General features: G+C 41.7%; 1 protein-coding gene across 1 annotated transcript; it reads left to right on the top strand.

Annotated features, from left to right (window-relative positions):
* The first annotated feature begins 811 nt into the window (after positions 1 to 811).
* Positions 812 to 2,187, top strand: LOC147990133 (uncharacterized). Its single transcript, XM_087537231.1, has 2 exons — positions 812 to 1,158; positions 1,884 to 2,187. The coding sequence occupies exons 1-2, from the start codon at positions 812 to 814 to the stop codon at positions 2,185 to 2,187; spliced, it is 651 nt and encodes a 216-aa protein (XP_087393357.1).
* The last annotated feature ends 16,609 nt before the right edge of the window (positions 2,188 to 18,796 follow it).

Raw genomic sequence — 18,796 nt, 5'->3', positions numbered from 1 at the left:
CTAAATTTATTATTTATATATAATATGTCCACACCACAACGAACGATCTGCTCGTAAAATAATCTCAAACCCCCACCCCCAACCTAAGTTATAAAAAGATCAGTTCAAACATACAGACAACATCAGTACTAAAACAGCAGGATCAGTCAGGCCACTCGCACCACTGTGACATCAAATTTCAAACCCATGCGCTGTTTGAAATTACAATTTAGTTCACACAGTACTAAAACATAAGTGCAGTAAAAATGAGAATACAAAAACTATAAAGGCCTAACTTAGGTTTGTACAGATGAAAATAAAATAAGTACAAGTTTTGAGCAACAACTCCTAGAGCACTGAAAAAATGTTTTGACATACACTAGTGTATAAAGGCTTCAATAGAAAAACAATACTTAAACATCCACACGGAAAAACATCACAGATCCATACGTCACCTAAACAGTGAAAAATGCCATCATCACAACCACAGAGACGTGCAAGTGGGATTTAGCAGATCATAAGTACAGCTTGAGAAGACTAATCAGTGCACTAGTAAAAAACATTTGTCTTGGACGGTTAGTTCTTCCAGGCCACCACCCGCGCCACCCACTGGGCGGTTGCCATGACGCACTGCAAATGGCGACCCCCACGACCACTACACACACGCCCCTGACGAACCGCCTCCCACACACCACCGTCGGCGCACTGCAAAAAAACCCCATTGTCTTCCATCTCTCCCTCATTCCCACATAGCACCATTGCCGCTTCCATTTCCACTGCACACAAACCTCCAGCGGCTCTCTCCAAAGCCCATAGTCGTCGGAGGAAGGCCATGGCGGAGGAACCGTCTGCCAAGCGTCATCATGCCGAGACGTCGGACAAGAGGAGCAACCTCGTCGACATTAACGTCCCCGGCGAGAAGCGCGACTACACCAGAACGCTCAAAGGGGTTGAGCTCCACGGCAAGGAGACGCTGGAGATCGTCTACACTAGCGAACCAGACAAGGCCGACGAGATGATGAGCAGGCTCAGGATGAAGGGCGGCGGCTTGTATCCGAGCTTCATCGGAGTTGATGTGGAGTACACCGACGAGGAAAAACCTCCACAGATGGCGGCAGTCCTACAGTTGTGCGTCGAGGAACTCTGCTTGGTGTACCACATCACAGCAGCCACAAAATGGTAACCCATACTACTGTTCATTCATCTGTTGTACCAGTACTAGTCACTAAAAACTTAATTAAAAATGGTTTCCCAACTAGATGAACTACTATAGTCTATGAAGTGGATACACGATTACATGTTTATCAAGTTAAGTGCATTTTTGAAACTGTGAAGTGGATTGTTTCACCAGATTAGCATCTGAAAAAAAGTTTATAGCATTCTGAACTTTATGCACCAAATTAATTTCTGAACTTGATGAACTAGCATAGATTCTGATCCTGATGCACTAGTATAGTTTATAGAATTGATGTATTAAAAGATCTTTGGTGAAGTGGTATAGGTCCATATCTTGATGCACATGTTTCTCAAACTAATTTTTGAACTTGATATAGAATTAATGCACAAAGATGTATCAAGCACTGGTATGGGTCTTTTATTCAACAAAAAAGAAAACTAAACTTGAATCAAGCAGCGCATCTATCATTGACTCTGGTAAAATGATTCTCTAATTTGGTGAAGCATTTGGTAAAGCAAAGAAGATAGCAAAAAAGAAAAAATAACACGGTGTAGTTGAATTTAATTTTCAGGACTTTGTGTACTAGTTTCTGAACTACATTCATGCATGACTCATAATATATAAGCATCTACCTCATGGATTATCACTTGTAAAACAAAAAAAAGCAGAAGAATTAAATCCTCAAAAAAGAAGACTAATCTATCAATGTGTGTCTCCCCCCTTGCAGGCCCAAGCGCCTCAAAGACTTCCTGCGGGAGGAGAAATTGTACACATTTGTTGGTTTCAGCATTGGAGGTGACAAGCGGATGCTACAGGAGTCTGGTTTGGAAATCAACCCCAACAACTTCATCGACATGCAGCACAAGTGGAAAGATCCAAAGACCAGAAAATACTACGACTCCTTGGCCGATGTTGCAGGCGGCGTCATCCACCCATTCTACGAAGGCATGAAGAAGAAGATGAACAGGGCAGACCACAAACTGTGGGGAACAGCCCGCTGCCAGACAACCTCATCACGTACGCAGGAATAGATGTGTACGCAACGTACAAGTCATGGAAGACAATCGACAACATCGTGACAGGTTGGGATATTTCAAAAGAGTAGGAGGCTGACCCCTACTACCACTGCAACTTCGCGGATGAAGATGCATGAAAGTCTGCATTTGTTATGTTGAACCAGCTACCTTATGCTGTGTGTGTCCTTAGTATTGTTGTTTCAGATTTGTAGTTTGCTTTTGTTATGTTGAACCAGCTACCTTATGCTATGTGTGTCAGGGTTTGAACAAGTTTGCCTATGTCTATCAAGTACATCGTTTGCTTATGTCGTCCAACAAGTTTGCTAGCTTCCTATTTTGTTCATCCATCATTTGAAGTTGAAGTAGGTTGAAGTTGAAACTTGATGGCTGCCACGCAGCACTATTCATGGAGAAAAAAAAATAACACATGAATATTTTCGCAAAAACAAAAAAAAGTGGCAGACTAACTAAGGACAAAAGCAAATAGTAGCCTTCGACGCTCAGTACAGCTTAGACATGAACGGTAGTACTATCACGCTAAAAAAATCAGTTTTTAGTTTCAGACGAACACTAAAAAGACTAAGTTTCAGCGGAGGACAACATTCAGTACTAAAAAGCATCATGGTAAAGAGTAGTTAGAAATTCACTAAGTACTGCATCAGGAAAAGCAAAGAAACACCAGTACGTATTTCCTAGTCACTAGCATCCTAGGACTGAAAAGTTCTGGTACAGTTGAACACACGGTACGTTCATTGTACAAATATATAAAAAGGAACGGGAAGCTTTAGTTCGCATTCGTTAAAACAGTGACATACTAAGAATTAACAGTGGCAATACAACTGAAATCTCAGTACAACTTAGTCTATACAGCAAGTGCTAGGATTATACCAAACATTGCCTCGAGAAGAACCACAGCCTAGAAAAAAAGAAGGCCAAAAACTAAATCAAAAATATATAAGTTCGACAAAAGAGAAAAATCACAAGAAACACAACAGAAGACATACTAGCATCAAACAACACAAACAATAAATAATTAATCAAAAGTACTAGCACAATTGGAATCTCAGTACAACTAAGTTTATTCGTTAAGTGCTATGATGATACCAATTAATGCATTGAGAAAGAAATAGTTTTGAACTTAATAGGAATATCTCTTAAACGTAGCTAATTTAAACCAGTACTTTAACTATTACTATGAAGTTCAACTACTAAAGTTCAAGAAGTTCAAAAAGAAATTTGGCACTAAAATTTTGAAAGCCTTACGCTGAATGAGACTTCAAATCAGTACTAACAGAACTATATCATAAGTACAAGAAAACGAGAGTACAGAAACTATAAAGGTCCAAGTTAGGATGGAATCACATAAAAATAAAATAAATCTCACTTTCTGAGCAACAACTCAAAAATACACTTGGAAAAAAATTGTTTTCAGTTCAACTACTATATAAGTCTTCAGTACAAAAAAACTTAACCAAAACGAATTCCCGATGAAACATTGTGCCACACTTAAAACACAACACAAAATATACTAGTTATTACATAGTACTCGACAAGACATCAAACACTACAAAATAGAGCCTACAATGTTTTCAAGAGATATATCACACAACTATCCAATTCACTATGCAAATGATGACCATTTATCCTATGCATCAGGAGCCAAAGCCTGAACCTCCTTGGGAAGCTCCATCACCATAAGATGGTTATTACGGTTGAACACAACTCTATACAGATCCTCAGCGTTCCAATCAACAATGCGTGGCTGCAAAACAATAAAACAAATTATCAAAAATCATGACACATAAAAAAAGGATGCACAATAAGCCAAAAACAGAAAGTGAAAAGCTCAACAAGAAACCCACATCATTATCTCGAATGTTCTCAACAATCTTTTCACCATCATAGCATCCCGCATACTTCAGAGTATAATGGCCACATTCATTCGGCCCTTGAAGTGGAACCTTGACAAACGTTGGTTTCTTTGCAAACAGCTCCCAATTGGGCTGCTTGCTCGCATTGTACTGAGCATCACCATACACAGCCTTCATTACTTTGACCAATCTAGAAATCTGTAAAAAAACAAAACAACCCACACAGTTTTAGGTCTCAGAAACAGCAGAAACAAAGATGCAGAAATATTAATCCAGTACAGATAATAAATGTCACTCACAATCTTCTCGCAGTCTTTGTGATAGGTGTTCTTCGAAGGACGGTGGTTCTTCGGATAAGGTAAAGAGTCAAGGATGTCAACGCTACTTTGATACCGATTCATGACATATAAGGAATAGTGGCTCACTTTCCTATCCTTTGGTAAAACCATAGGCTTGAATAGAGGCATCATGATCTAAAAACAAATGACCAAAAAAGAGATGTTAAATATTCAAAGTAAAAACCAGCATCACAACAAACAAATAAAAACCAAAAATCAGCTAGTAGATCTCACAAGGTCGGCACTGAGCAAGTCTTCATTAGCTTTAACATAGCTCTTGAAATCTCTCGCTGCACTCTCCACATTAAACACTTTATTTTCATCCTCGTAAAACGAACAGTCAAGCACAACCTACAAAAAAGCCAAAATAGAAAATAGACAGTGGAAAAAGAATCAACAAGCAAATTATTATTAAAAATCGTAAAAACAATAGACAATCTTGTTCAACATAAAGAAACCGATCCGATTGATTACCGTGATGAAATATGGACTCAGCAATATCCTTTTCCCAGATGCGAAATCAGCATTTCTATCGGGATCTTGCTTCCAATCATCAATGAGGAAGTCAATTACATCACCCTCCATCATTTGCCCAGGTGAAAAAACTTCCCAGATGCGATTCCCAGTGAAGTTAGTTACGTTTCCATCAGGCTGAGGTATCATTGAGAATGTATTCCTGCAGCACACACAAGAACAAAAGGAAGGAGAAGCAAGATAAGGCATTCATAGCAGTTCGAGTTGTATAAAAAGGAACAGTTTAGGCCATATTTATCTAGCAGTTACAAACAACAGAAGAAAAGGAAGAGGAAAAAATAATGAGAGATACTCACTCGCCATACTTCTCACGCCATTCATTACTAAGCAACAGATTATACAACCTGCGAGCCTTGTCCAGGTGAGGGAATTTATAAGGGTGAAGCTGCTGCACAGGGGAGCAAAACTTTATAGGAGCTCTGGGCGCACGCTTCGTGCTTACAACATTGCCAGAATCCAAAGCGGGATCTTTCCTAGCACCACTAGCTCTACGAGCCACTATTCCAGCAAGGGGAGATAAACCTTTGGCAGCAGCGCTCCTCGTGACTCTTCCAACGCCAGCAATCTTGTCAAACACATCATCATCACTGTCTATCAATTCCACAATGGGATTCTTGGGTGTAGTAGGGCTATCTACACAAGCAGCCGTAAAACCTCTCAGAGCTCCCAACCGCCCCTTCATAACACCAGATCTTGTCTTTTCGGGAGAACGCCCCTGGCTAAGATCAATAGCTACGCGCTCGAGCTCCAAGAACTGGCTACCAAAGAACCTGTAGTCAGGCTCACCAAGATCCAGCCACTCACCTGAAAAAAAAGACCGCACAAAGCGTAAGTTCATATACATATTTCATGAAAGTACTAATAGAGAAGTACAAGCTGCAAAAAAAATTACAAAAGTCCATGCACACGTACAGGGTTCGATGCCAAACAAACCCCAGAAGTCAACATCAAACACATCGCTAGTTGCGCAGGTATACAGCAAAGTCTTCCTAATGTCCAAAATGTCTTCATGGCTGTAATCGGCCATTTCAATTACACCATCCTCCCGGCAATAATAGGTCTTGCAGTTTTGTAGCATAAAGAATCCACAATCATGCCTGTAAACAAAGGAAAAATCAAAAAAATGGTACAACACAAAATCCAAAAAATACAGGAACAACATCTTCCAGGAACAAAAACAACCAGCAAAAATCATTAAAAACGGATACTCACGTGTTTTCCTGCTGAGGCACCCACACAAACTCGCAAGAGAAACCATCAATATGCGCCGGTGAGAACGGTTTGGCCCTGTCTACACTGGACTCCCTCCAAAGCTTCTTTATATTATCTGTCATATTCCTTAAGAATCTAACTGCATCACCCCAGGTTTCATCACGGAGTGAATCAAGACACTCGAAACGACGGAACTTCAAATTTAGAACAACCAAGCACCAATGCCCAGATACTTCACTAGGCTTCATGGTAGCCACAAATGACGGCGGATCAAATGTAGGGAAAAGAAGCTGGAAAAAAATCACAGAGGAAAAATGAATTTACCAAACAATAAAATAAAAGAGGGAAATTGAAATTCACAAGTACAAACAAAAAATCAAATAATCATAAAGAAATTATATCCACCGCCAAAATTGAGGAACAATCATATCAGTTCAATTCCCTTGCAACAATAAGTACAGCTTTAATAAAAGAAGCACAGATCAAGTTCATTCCCCACACCTCCCAAAACTGCAAAGAAAACATGACAGTTCTAGTTAATGAGTACAAAAAGTCCAAGTTCGCCTACTTGGTCAAAACCATCAGCACCTGATCTTGTGAACCAATTTAGCACATTGGAATCAATATTTCCATCACGGATCTTGGTCTTTTGTACAAAAAGAACAACAATAGTTAGAAAATTGGCAAAACAAGTTATCATCCTATTTACAAAAAAGCAAAATACTGACCGTCACCAATCTGGGAACTATCAACTTGTCAGTGTTTCGGTACTTCTGACGTAGAGAATATAAAACAACATCAGCACTATCTGAGTTGAGCATGCCAGTGGGGACAAACGCTTTAGCAATAGAACCAACACTGGCATCACATTCTTTATTTTGAAACATCGGCTTGTGACTAGAAAAACACAAAATATTACATGAATTAAAACTACTACAACAACAACAATAATCAAACTAGAGAAAGAAAAAGAGACAAAAAATGGTATGGGAAAAATCCCAAACTAACCATTTCGTACGGTTCGTGCGCAACCTCGTAACAGCAAAGAAAAACGTATCAACCTTAACAACATTACCACTTTCTGCTTGCAGAAAATGATGAAAAATAATAAGTTCAACAACTACAAGAGAACATGTCCAAAATGCCAAAATTGAGAAGTACACCCCATTTACATGTCCTTACCTAGACTATCAGGGTTTGACGACGACGGTAGTTCCTGTGATGAGACCATTATGCCTCCAGTTTCAGGGTTTGACGATGGGACATATTGAGAGGACACCAATATTGATGCGCTTTCAGGGTCTGTAGAAAGAAAATCCTGGGACGACAAGAGCGCCTCCTGCGTCAAGGGGTCAGAAGAAATTGACAGAAGTAAATCATCATCCTCGGATGGCACCTCCTCCACGCTAGAAGCATATTGCAATGCATCACCGTAATCAAGACCTCCAGGCGGGAAATTCTCCGGCGGCAAATCTTCACAACCAGAAACATTTTCATTCCCAGCAATACCAACACCAGGCGATTTGGCATCAAGTATGCTGGCAGCACCAGCATCCTCATCAACAACTTTGGTACCAACATTGCACCCACTACTCAATGGAACATCATGAGCATCATCTCCACCACTAAGGACAACCTCACGCTCAACAATAGTAATCTGATGAAAATAAAAATTCAGAAAAAAGTAAATAATATGAACAAAACTAACAATAAAAAATAAGCTACCAATAGGTGCACAGAAAAATAAACCTTGGAAGCATTCACAACAACATCATCGAACTTGCTGCTACTAACATTCAAAGTGACATCACCAACAGGCAAACAAGGCTCATCGCCAACAATAGGACCCTGATTCAAATGTAATGAGACAAAAAAACAATGCTATTATGAGCAACAATAAACAGTGTGGGATAGAAAAATGAACAAGCAAGACACATCGGTGCGCATGAAATTTTAAGAAAATATTAATAAACACAATGAAAATAAAAATAACCTTGCACTTATCAGTGGATAGATCATTAACTCCACCGTCAACAGCAGCCTCAACATTATGACTGGTCTCCTGCATGAAAAGAAAAATTAATAAACAGATGTAGATCAGGAAGTTCAACTACAATACTGACAGCAAAACAACATAGTAAAAACATACAAACAATGAGGACTGACTCACATCAACAACAGGGTGCTGCGAGCCAACATCGTTCGTACGCTGATCAGAAACATTAGCCTCAGTACCATCATTAGTCCTGCTGTCGGTGCCAGCAGCCTCATCGTGATCAATCTGCATGAAAGAAAATTATTAATAAATAGATGAACATGAGGAAGTTCAACTACAACACTGACATCAGGACAACAACATAAAAATTGCAAAACACCAAGGACTGACTCACATCAACATCAAGATGCTCAAAGCCAACATCATTCGTTTCGTGGTCAAAAACATTAGCCTCAGTACCATCACCAGCCCTGCTGTCGGTGGCAGCAGCCTCATCCTGCTCAAACTGCTTGATAACAACATTTGCACTTTCTTTATATGGCTTGTAGCGAGAGTTTTGCATAGTTCTGAAACGCTTCATGTTGTTCAACAGGCGAACCGAGCTCTGAACTAGATTAGCGGCACCGTCGCGCATATCACCGATTAAAATTCTCTCCATCTCAATGTAGTCAACAGATTCCTCAGCATTAAATTGATGACCTTCAGGAAGGATACCATTGATACAGCTCAAATGCTCAACTGTCGTTGGGACCTTTTACAGCTCAGAACACACATTACTTAAGATATGCTCAGCGCGCTCCAACGCTGAAACAGCAACATCAATACCAAAACCCTGCCTCTGTGAAGCACTAGCATTACTAGGGCCAGGGGGGCATAACTAGCACCCTCAACACCACGGCCATCCCTCAACTCATCGGGCAGAGATGAAAACTTCGGAACCTGAGACGACGGCATCTCTAGGACTGGCCGTTTATACACTCAGAAAAAAACAACCTCCTCTTGAGTTTTCCACTACAAACAAAAGGGAAAAATAGTTAATCAATCAACGCAACACATAGGGAAAAATAAATCATGATATTAACAGATTTAAAATCAACACCACTAATAAAACTTTAACTGTCATTGCCAATTTGTTAGTATTTACCAACAGGCTAGTTGAACAAAGTTATTCAGTTCAACCAAACACGAAACAACAGTACTAAAAATCCATACCTGAACCATACAAAATATAAACAGACAACTCTAAAGTACACATGTCCACTACAGCAAAAAATAGCTATACCTAAAAATAAAAAAAGGTCTGCAAGAGATAAAACAAACAAAACTCACCGGAAGCTTCCCAAACACCCAAGTCTTTGGATCTGCATTGCCTTTTTTATCAAATTTGCATCAACCAGATCAGAAAGCTTGGCAGGATCCATGTAACATATGCGGGGGACTCGCATGTCAGGCTCCGCAGTTTTGCCACGGATAAGGCAGTCAAGGTACATTAGTACAGGCCCTATGGCACAGCTTGTGATTGCCTTCCCCATGGTATGACCACTTTGGTACTTGGCAACAGCCCTTCTAAGCTCATCAACCATCAGCTGGCAATAATCCATATTAGCCATGTCCTCAAAGATGAGACCCTCAAACATTGCTGCCTCTCTGGAAACACGCGGGGCAGATCCAGGCAACACAACCTTCATAGACACAATAATGAAGAACACTTTCAGAGCAAGGTCATCTTTGCTAGGATCCTTGACGAGCACCTTGAGCTTATTCCTCAAATCCTTTGTCTTGATATCTTTGTCCCTGCTAATGTCAAGCTCCGATCTTAACTTCATCAGAGCGTCATCATATACGTCCTCTGACGGCCTTGGCGCAGAACGACCACCACGAGGGAAACCAAATAATTGTTGTATACCATCGCTAGTGATGCGAAGCTTCTTATTAGCCTCACCCATGTCAAGAGTCATTGTATCACAATCTATCCTCAGGTACAAAACTCCCATCAGAGGGCGGGAAATGTTAGACTTCACCCTCCACCTGAAGATAGAACCAAAACCAGATGCATGAACCCTAGCCACATGCCGACTCTCGAGCAATTTAGCACAATCTTCAACCTCTCTCAACGAACATCGCACAGTTAAGTTCAATTTCCGTTGTTCACCTTCATCCAAGGCAACTTTTCCGGCATTGCCTCCCACCGGCTTGACCGGACTCATGACGCTAACAGGCTGTAAATGAAAACAAAAAAGCCACACCTTAAAAAATGAATATAGAAAACAACAAAAGCATATGAATACAAGTAAAAAGAAAAAGAAAAGATTGCACAAGTTCAACTATTAAAACAACATCAGTACCACCCCTCAATTGATGCAAACAATGATCAGCCTAACCTGGCCGCAATACCAGCCGAAACACAATTAAATCATTGCAAGTACAACTAGTAAGTCACATGCAGTACAAAACACAAACCACTGCAAACAATGAATATAGAAAACAAAACAAGCATACGAATGTAAGTAAAAAAAGATTGCACAAGTTCAACTATTAAAACAACATCAGTACCACCCTCAATTAATCAATACAATGACAAGCCTCACCTGGCCAGCATACCACCCCAAACACAAATTAAATCATTACAATTACAATTAGTAAGTCACATGCACAACAAAACACATACCACTGCAAACAATGAATATAGGAAACAAAACAAGCATATGATGGCAAGTAAAACAAAGAAAAGTTTGCACAATTTCAACTATTAAAACAACATAAGTACCACAATCAAAATAGATGCAAAACAATGACCAGCCTCACCTGGCCAGCATACCAGCCCAAACACAATTAAATCATTGCAAGTACAACTAGCAAGACACATGCAGTACAAAACACATACCACTGCAAATTCATCTTCTGAATCAACTTCAATATCATCTTCTTCAGATGCAGAACCTTCAGCTTCAACACGAGCACGCTTCTTCACACCTTTGTTCACTTTTGCAGGATGAACTTTACGCTTCTTATTTTCTTTCAACAAAGACCGCTCTTGAAGAGGAGACGAAGAAGGCTTCTTATTTGTCAAACCTCGTGGACTCCGACGAACAAAGGAGCCAACAAGTTTGCTTGGACCAATTTTCACAGCAAAACTATCCACATCAGCTTTGCTATTACCAGGTTGGGAAACAGCTTTCACACATGGACTACGCCTCTGTGTGCCATTAGGATTTAGATCTAACATTTTCCTCTTCAAAACAGCTTTCTTCTCCTTAACTCCATCACGATCAAACACTTGCGCCAAACGAGTTTGCATCAAGTTTGTCTTCACAAGCATGTCACTTCCATGAGATCCGACATGAACAGTTGAAAAACCCGCGTCACCACCTTCGTCGCCTACACATTTAGGAGCTTGAGCAACATCAACATCACTTTCTGGCACACAGGCAGCCTTTTGACGTTATTCCAATTCCTTTCTCTTCTGGAATTCATACTTCTTCTTTCTTATCCTTTCATCCTCGAGCTGTAACTGCATAGGAACATCCTCAGCTTGGGTAACAGGCTCAGTGCCATCAACACTTTGAGACTGAGTAACAGACAACTGCAAGCTGCCATCACCATCATCAACATTAAGTGAATACATTCCATCATTAATATCTTTAACAACATCAGCAATGTCCTCTGGAACACCATGGCTGTCATTAACTGCATAAACCAATAACATAACCACGCACATAAAAAATTAAAACACAATTAACATTACAGACACAAAAGATAAATAAAGCGCATTGCATCAGACACAAAACAAAACGGAACAACTGGTGTAACTAAGCATATATATGTATTAAAGGCTGATAAAAATAGAGCAAATATAAGGGAAACACCAGCAACATTCGCAAGTTCTTCTAGAGGATTTGGTGTCTCAAAAATAACATTCACAAGATCTTGAAAGCGTACTGATTTGTCAGAATCAGGACGCACCGGCACTCCAACATCTGCAACAACATCATAATTAGCAAAAAAAAAGTACAAGAACAATCAATCAGTTCAACTATGTGAACACTACAAGTTCACCGAATAAAACAAATATGAACCCACCACTTGCAGAACAAACTTCAGAAAACACAACTCTTTCAACACCATACTAGTTCTTCATTGACTACTACAACCTATTCAAATGCCAGGACAGCAGTTCAAAATACACATGGTGATAAGTACTACATCCTGTCTGCACGTTGCATCAACTGCCAAAACCATACACGCCATACAATCCAGGACAAAATTAACACATATCAAAATACATACAACTTATAGAGTCGATAAGACAACAACTGTACAACATAAAAACCAGATCTATTAAAACATCATCCAAAATACAGGGAAAATCACCTGCATTCAATTTGTCTCGACTAGATGATGTACCCATTGAGATCTATAGTCCTAAAATCGGCCGAACCAGATCTGCAAGACACATGAACAAAAATTAGGGATTTGAACTATTTCAGAAACGAAGCACGCCATACAAAAGCAAAACTCTTACCAGCAAACACAAAATCCGCCACGCAATCCAGTATCACTGCCGCCAAACGCTCGTTCAACAGCAAAGGAACCCTAGCGAGTGCAGCCTGGGACAGCAAAGAGAGCAAGAGATTAGAAATAGAGAGAAAATCTGAACATAAGAGGATGCAAGCAAAGTCAATGGCAAAGCAAAAAGAACAAAAAAGAGCACCCGGACCTCCACCCCTGGGGTTGAGCCCTCCGGCCGACGCTCCCGCGGTGAAACAGGAGTAACAACTCCCGCTCCGAGAAGAGAAGAATAGGGTAACAAAGACGGAATCGATTTGGGGACGGGAGAGGAGCGGAACGGGGAAGATAGGAGGTTAAAAGGTGAGTGGGAGGGTTAAAAGATGACTGGGAGAAAACGGACGCCTAAAGCCCACAACCGTGGCGAAGCCCACTATCTCTAGCCAGTTACAAAAGATAATACCAAAAATCAAATACAAATAAAAAAATTAATAAAGATGGTGAAAAAAACCGGCTAAAGTACAAATAATAACTCACAACAGTACAAAAAAATTATCAAAAAAGTACAAATGAAAAAACAGTTCATAACGGTGATATTTTTCCCCTAAAAAATAAAGATAAGATAATGGGGCAAGTCATGTTACGGACTCGCCTCCGCATGCGACGCCGTGCCACGCCGCGTCGTCGCCTGCTACGGCTCGTTCCTGGCTCGGCCTCACCGGGATGGGGGAGGGGGTCCCGACCCCCCCTCCCCCCCCCCCGGCTCGGCCTCGCGCTAACGCGGCAGTGCGCTCGTTTGACAGGCGCAATGCGGTTATTCTGTTTCCCCCCACTCCACCCCACGCACCCACACCCCTAAGATAGATAATGGGGCAAAGTCCATACAAGGAAGATGTGTCAGTACAACTATGCCCCTCGGTACGGTTCGGTGCGGGGGCAAGTCATGTTTCCCCCACGCACCCACACCCCTAAAGATAGAAAACGCGGTTATTCTGTTTCCCCACACACCCACACCCCTAAGATAAGATAATGGGGCAAGACATGTTACGGACTCGCCTCCGCATGCGACGCCGCGGCACGCCGCGTCGTCGCCTGCTACGGCTCGTTCCTGGCTCGGCCTCGCCGGGATGGGGGAGGGGGTCCCGACCCCCCCTCCCCCCCGGCTCGGCCTCGCACTAACGCGGCAGTGCGCTCGTTTGATAGGTGCAGTGCGGTTATTCTGTTTCCCCCACCCCACCCCACGCACCCACACCCCTAAGATAGATAATGGGGCAAAGTCCATACAAGGAAGATGTGTCAGTACAACTATGCCCCTCGGTACGGTTCGGTGCAGGGGCAAGTCATGTTTCCCCCACGCACCCACACCCCTAAAGATAGAAAATGTGGTTATTCTGTTTCCCCACGCACCCACACCCCTAAGATAAGATAATGGGGCAAGTCATGTTACGGACTCGCCTCCGCATGCGACGCCGCGGCACGCCGCGTCGTCGCCTGCTACGGCTCGTTCCTGGCTCGGCCTCGCCGGGATGGGGGAGGGGGGGTCACCCCTAAGATAGATAATGGGGCAAAGTCCATACAAGGAAGATGTGTCAGTACAACTATGCCCCTCGGTACGGTTCGGTGCGGGGGCAAGTCATGCCATAGTACTATATTCAAACAAACAAAAAAAAGAAAAAGAAAAAATTGACAGCACAAGGACAAAAAAGTACCAGTCCAAGTTACTGGTGTAGTCAAGTACTAGATCCAAAAAAAAAAGTGCCGCGTCGTCGCCTGCTACGGCTCGTTCCTGGCTCGGCCTCGCCGGGATGGGGGAGGGGGGTCCCGACCCCCCTCCCCCCCCCCCCCCGGTTCGGCCTCGCGCTAACGCGACAGTGCGCTCTTTTGACAAGCGCAGTGCGGTTATTCTGTTTCCCCCCACCCCATGCACCCACACCCCTAAGATAGATAATGGGGCAAAGTCCATACAAGGAAGATGTGTCAGTACAACTATGCCCCTCGGTACGGTTCGGTGCGGGGGCAAGTCATGGCACAGTACTATATTCAAACAAACAAAAAAAGAAAAAGAAAAAATTGACAGCACAAGGACAAAAAAGTACCAGTCCAAGTTACTGGTGTAGTCAAGTACTAGATCCAAAAAAACAAAAAAAATTGACCGCCCAAGGACAGGCGCAGGCCCTGACAATGCTAGATACTTGAACTCGAGCCCGTGGGCGAATCCATAGTAATCCGCTCAGGTAAGTGTATAAGCGCTCAGGTAAGTGTTCAGAGGAGTTCGACTGGTGAGCGTCGGCTGCGCTTATAAACAAGTCTAGAGCCCCCTCGACTAGCGAGGTGGGACTAAACACATAGCTCACGCGCACGCCGTGCTGCACAGCCGCGCGAGTGAAGCTATCCTGGCCGAATACAATTACCCAGGCCGATGGCCCAACAAAGTACTTCGCCCCATTACAAAAATCCAGTAGATCACGCACGACAAAAAATAAAAAAAATGAAAATAATTTAAAAAAACTCACAAGAAAAATCAGTTAATAAACAAAAATATTGTGAAAAAGTTCAAACACATCTTAATGGTAAGAAGTAAATATATATATAAGACTGTAAATAAAAATTTCAGAAACGAATTTACAAAAAAGTTCAACTACTACAATTCATAAGGTTCAAGTACAAAAATAAAAAGAAAGTACTGTGCAGCGAAGATTAAATTTTTTTATTTTATAAAATACCAAAACTATCATTATTCATCTATAAAAAGAAAAAAAAACATGCTCCAAAATTCATGTAAAAAAGTAAGAAAAATTTTTATACAAAAAACTAATTTGATTGGTAATTGACACCCTAAAATAGAGCAGTACTATCATTAACAGAACGTAAGTTCAGCAAACTCAATAATAAAAAAGGGTTCTAAAAAAATCATCAGCGTATAGCACCGTCTCCGAGTTATGAACATGAAAAATATACCAGCCAAAACAAAGGATGCCCATCAGTTCAACTATAGAAAATGTTCCAGTACTAATATAAAGAATGTATAAATAAAACACTTATAATTGAGCAGAACAATAGGAAAAACATTACATAACTAGTTCCATACCATTCTAATAAAACCATACAATTCAACCATCTCACATGCAAATGTTTTAAAAGAAAAAATACTGCAACATAATCAACCATACTCAAATCTCAAAGCTGGCGCCATTTGCCACATTTAAACCTACAGCACATAAATTCTGAACGTCAGAGAGTCGTCTTCTCTCAAGAACATAACCATAACCACATCACCATCCTCAAATCCAGACTCAGCCGCAAACTCCTTCCACCCAGTACTTAGGTTTATGCAACCATCAAAGTCGATGTGGTAGGCAACATTCATCAACTGATACCCATTCTTGTCTGAAGTCTCCATCTTCAGAACACCGGAACTAGGAGGAACAATCCTGATCCTGGGTGACATTTTCTGCAAATGGACATGGGAGTACAAAACAAAATGAACACCTAACATAACTGAATTTTTACACAGATATAGGAACGATTTGCATAACAAACTAAAATGGAAAAAATCTGAACCAAAACAATAACACAAAACTAACTAGACATGTGAACTGACTAAACTGAAAAATATACATATCAATACACCTACAGTAAAAACATCTATTCATAAACAGATCAGGGATTATACAAAAAATGGTTTAAATACTGTTCAGTAATGAACAAATACACACAGAAATCCCTACTGTTAAAATCCAACAAAACCAAATTAAAAAAATATAGACAAGCTATTCATAAGACAAAACTGCAGATCCAGTCCATGTGTTTCAAACAGAAACCAACAAGAAAGTAGAAAACAAAATGAATAGAAACACATACCCATGATTCCTTCAAGTCACCATCCATCAGGCGACAAACATAGGGTGTACGAAACCCATGGTTGCCGTACAGCAAACAAGAAAGTTGCCCACGCCGCTGAGTCTGAGTGAGCTCCAAACCAGACTCGTACACACAGTCGTCAGCTATGCGCGCCATCTTTACTAGGCATCCGCATGAACAATCCTCCATCGAACACACAGGAACAGAGAAAAAGGCAACGAAGAGAAGAGAGAGGAACCTAGATCTGATTCTGGAAGAATGAATAAAAGGGAGGGGGAAGACTTGGCCACACACCACACATAGATGGATAACGTTTATAGTCAGGGACACTCGCAGATTATAAAAATAATAAATAGGCAGATGGGCAGCCAGCTGGTAGGAAATAGTTATTACACAAGCCATCCAACATTTGACCGCAAATCAGTTCAACTTCAGAAAACCAAGCAGTTCAAAGGTGCACATGTCGAACATATGCAGACAAAACAACACATTCAGAGACAAAAACAAAGTTGAATTCATTTAGTCATTCGAACATCTGCTCCCTCTCAACAAAAATCTTAAAAACATAATATTCACTACTTCAGTCATAACGATTAAAGAAACGACGCCATTTTGCCCTGGTGGATGGATGTGGAGCCGTGGCTGCTCTCGCCCTAGCCCAACTAATGATCTGAATATGGTTCCTTCCCCTGCCCTCTGGGAAAAGAAGCTCTAATTCATTGGAGTTGGAAGTATCCATCACCTCACGCGCAACTCGTCTGTTGAACTCTGCCTCCAGTTCCTCCTCGGCAGCACGTCGCGCCATCTGCCTGCGCCTGCGCCTCCTCCTCCTCTGCTCCGCTACTGCAGCCCTAACATCTATGGCGTCCCTCTCCTCCTCTGTAACCTCTCCCAGCTCAGGATTCATCTCCCTTTTCTTTGGTTGCAGCTCGTAGAATGAAACTGACAGAGGGCTCGGGCTTTATAATCAAAGTGCAGAGCCATCGGTGCGGCTCCCATGTCAACACACAGTAACAAAACTTTGACATGGCAGCAGTCCAACTACACATACGGGCATCAATTCAAAACAACAATGAAAAGCACGCAACTTAATTACACAGTTTGACCAGATTACCCGAAATCACAGCTTACAGTCAGCCGCCATACACAACCTCCGCCAACGACAAAACAACATGGGAATCCGTGGTAGAAACAACTCAAAAAAGCAAAATTGACAACGCAAATCTTTTCATACAGTCCTTATATCTCTTCCTGCAACACCAATTCGAAAGTAAAACAACAGAAAAAGAAGAACAGATTTCCATGGCGGGCGTGGAAAACGACCAAGAACACAAAATTGTAATCATAAATTATAGATGAAAAAAATCTCAAAAAACTATAACATACCGATAATTCTCACATCAAAAACGACAAACACGACGTAAATTGAGGCCCACGAACACCACAGTAAACACTGACGCCCAAAATTACGTCTGCCGCCAAAATGCCCACGCCGTCACCTCCGGTGACTACAGATCGCAAAACTCATCCAGCTGAGCGCGCGGACGTGCGGAACCCCTTACATGTCTCCTCTAGCAACGAATGGCGCGCAGCATCGCGTCGGGGAATGACCGGAAGCTCCATGTTGCATCCCATGTTTCCGTCTGTCGTGCACGCAGGAAGATCGGTTCTTGTTGAAAAACACGTCAGTCCAAACTGTGAACCACGTCAGTTCAAAAAGGGTAACAGAATAATATTCTGTTACGCGTAACAGAATAGCCCAGATGTATATATATATATATGATCTCTTCTATGAGAAATTCTATTTATGTATATGCATAACGTGTATAATATGTAGTATCGTAAAATGCCAGCAAATGAAAAAATTAAATAGAAAACACTAAATTAAAGGAAAAATAAATCATAAAACCAAAACCCCTAAATCTTTTAGTCCCGGTTGGTGTTACCAACCGGGACTAAAGGTCTCCCAACCCCCGGCGCGGGCTCGTGCCACGTGGTGACCCTTTGGCCCCGGTTCGTGTTGAACCGGGACTAAAGGGGGGGTGACTTTTAGTCCCCACCCTTTAGTGCCGGTTCTAGAACCGACACTAAAGGGCCTCACAAACCGGCACTATATCCCGTTTCTGCACTAGTGGATCTAACACCACACCCATAAATATATTCCATATGTGGGAGGGGGAGGGGCCACTCCGGCTAGGGTTTTGGGGTCGCCTGCTCAGGAATCACATGGGATCTGGGCTGGGCCGTTTCCATCTTGCCATTTAATTCTAGAGTGATAGAACCATTCTTTTCGGCACCCATCGAGG

Source organism: Triticum urartu, chromosome 1A (assembly GCF_056163025.1).
Source record: "Triticum urartu cultivar PI428250 chromosome 1A, HENAU_Tu73, whole genome shotgun sequence".
NCBI lineage: Eukaryota > Viridiplantae > Streptophyta > Magnoliopsida > Poales > Poaceae > Triticum > Triticum urartu.
This window is presented reverse-complemented; position numbering and strand designations above follow the sequence as displayed.

Coding starts and splice junctions, on each gene's coding strand:
- LOC147990133 (XM_087537231.1), top strand. CDS start 812: ATGGCGGAGGAACCGTCTGCCAAGCGTCATCATGCCGAGACGTCGGAC. Junction 1,159..1,883: donor ATCACAGCAGCCACAAAATG/GTAACCCATACT, acceptor CCCCCCTTGCAG/GCCCAAGCGCCTCAAAGACT.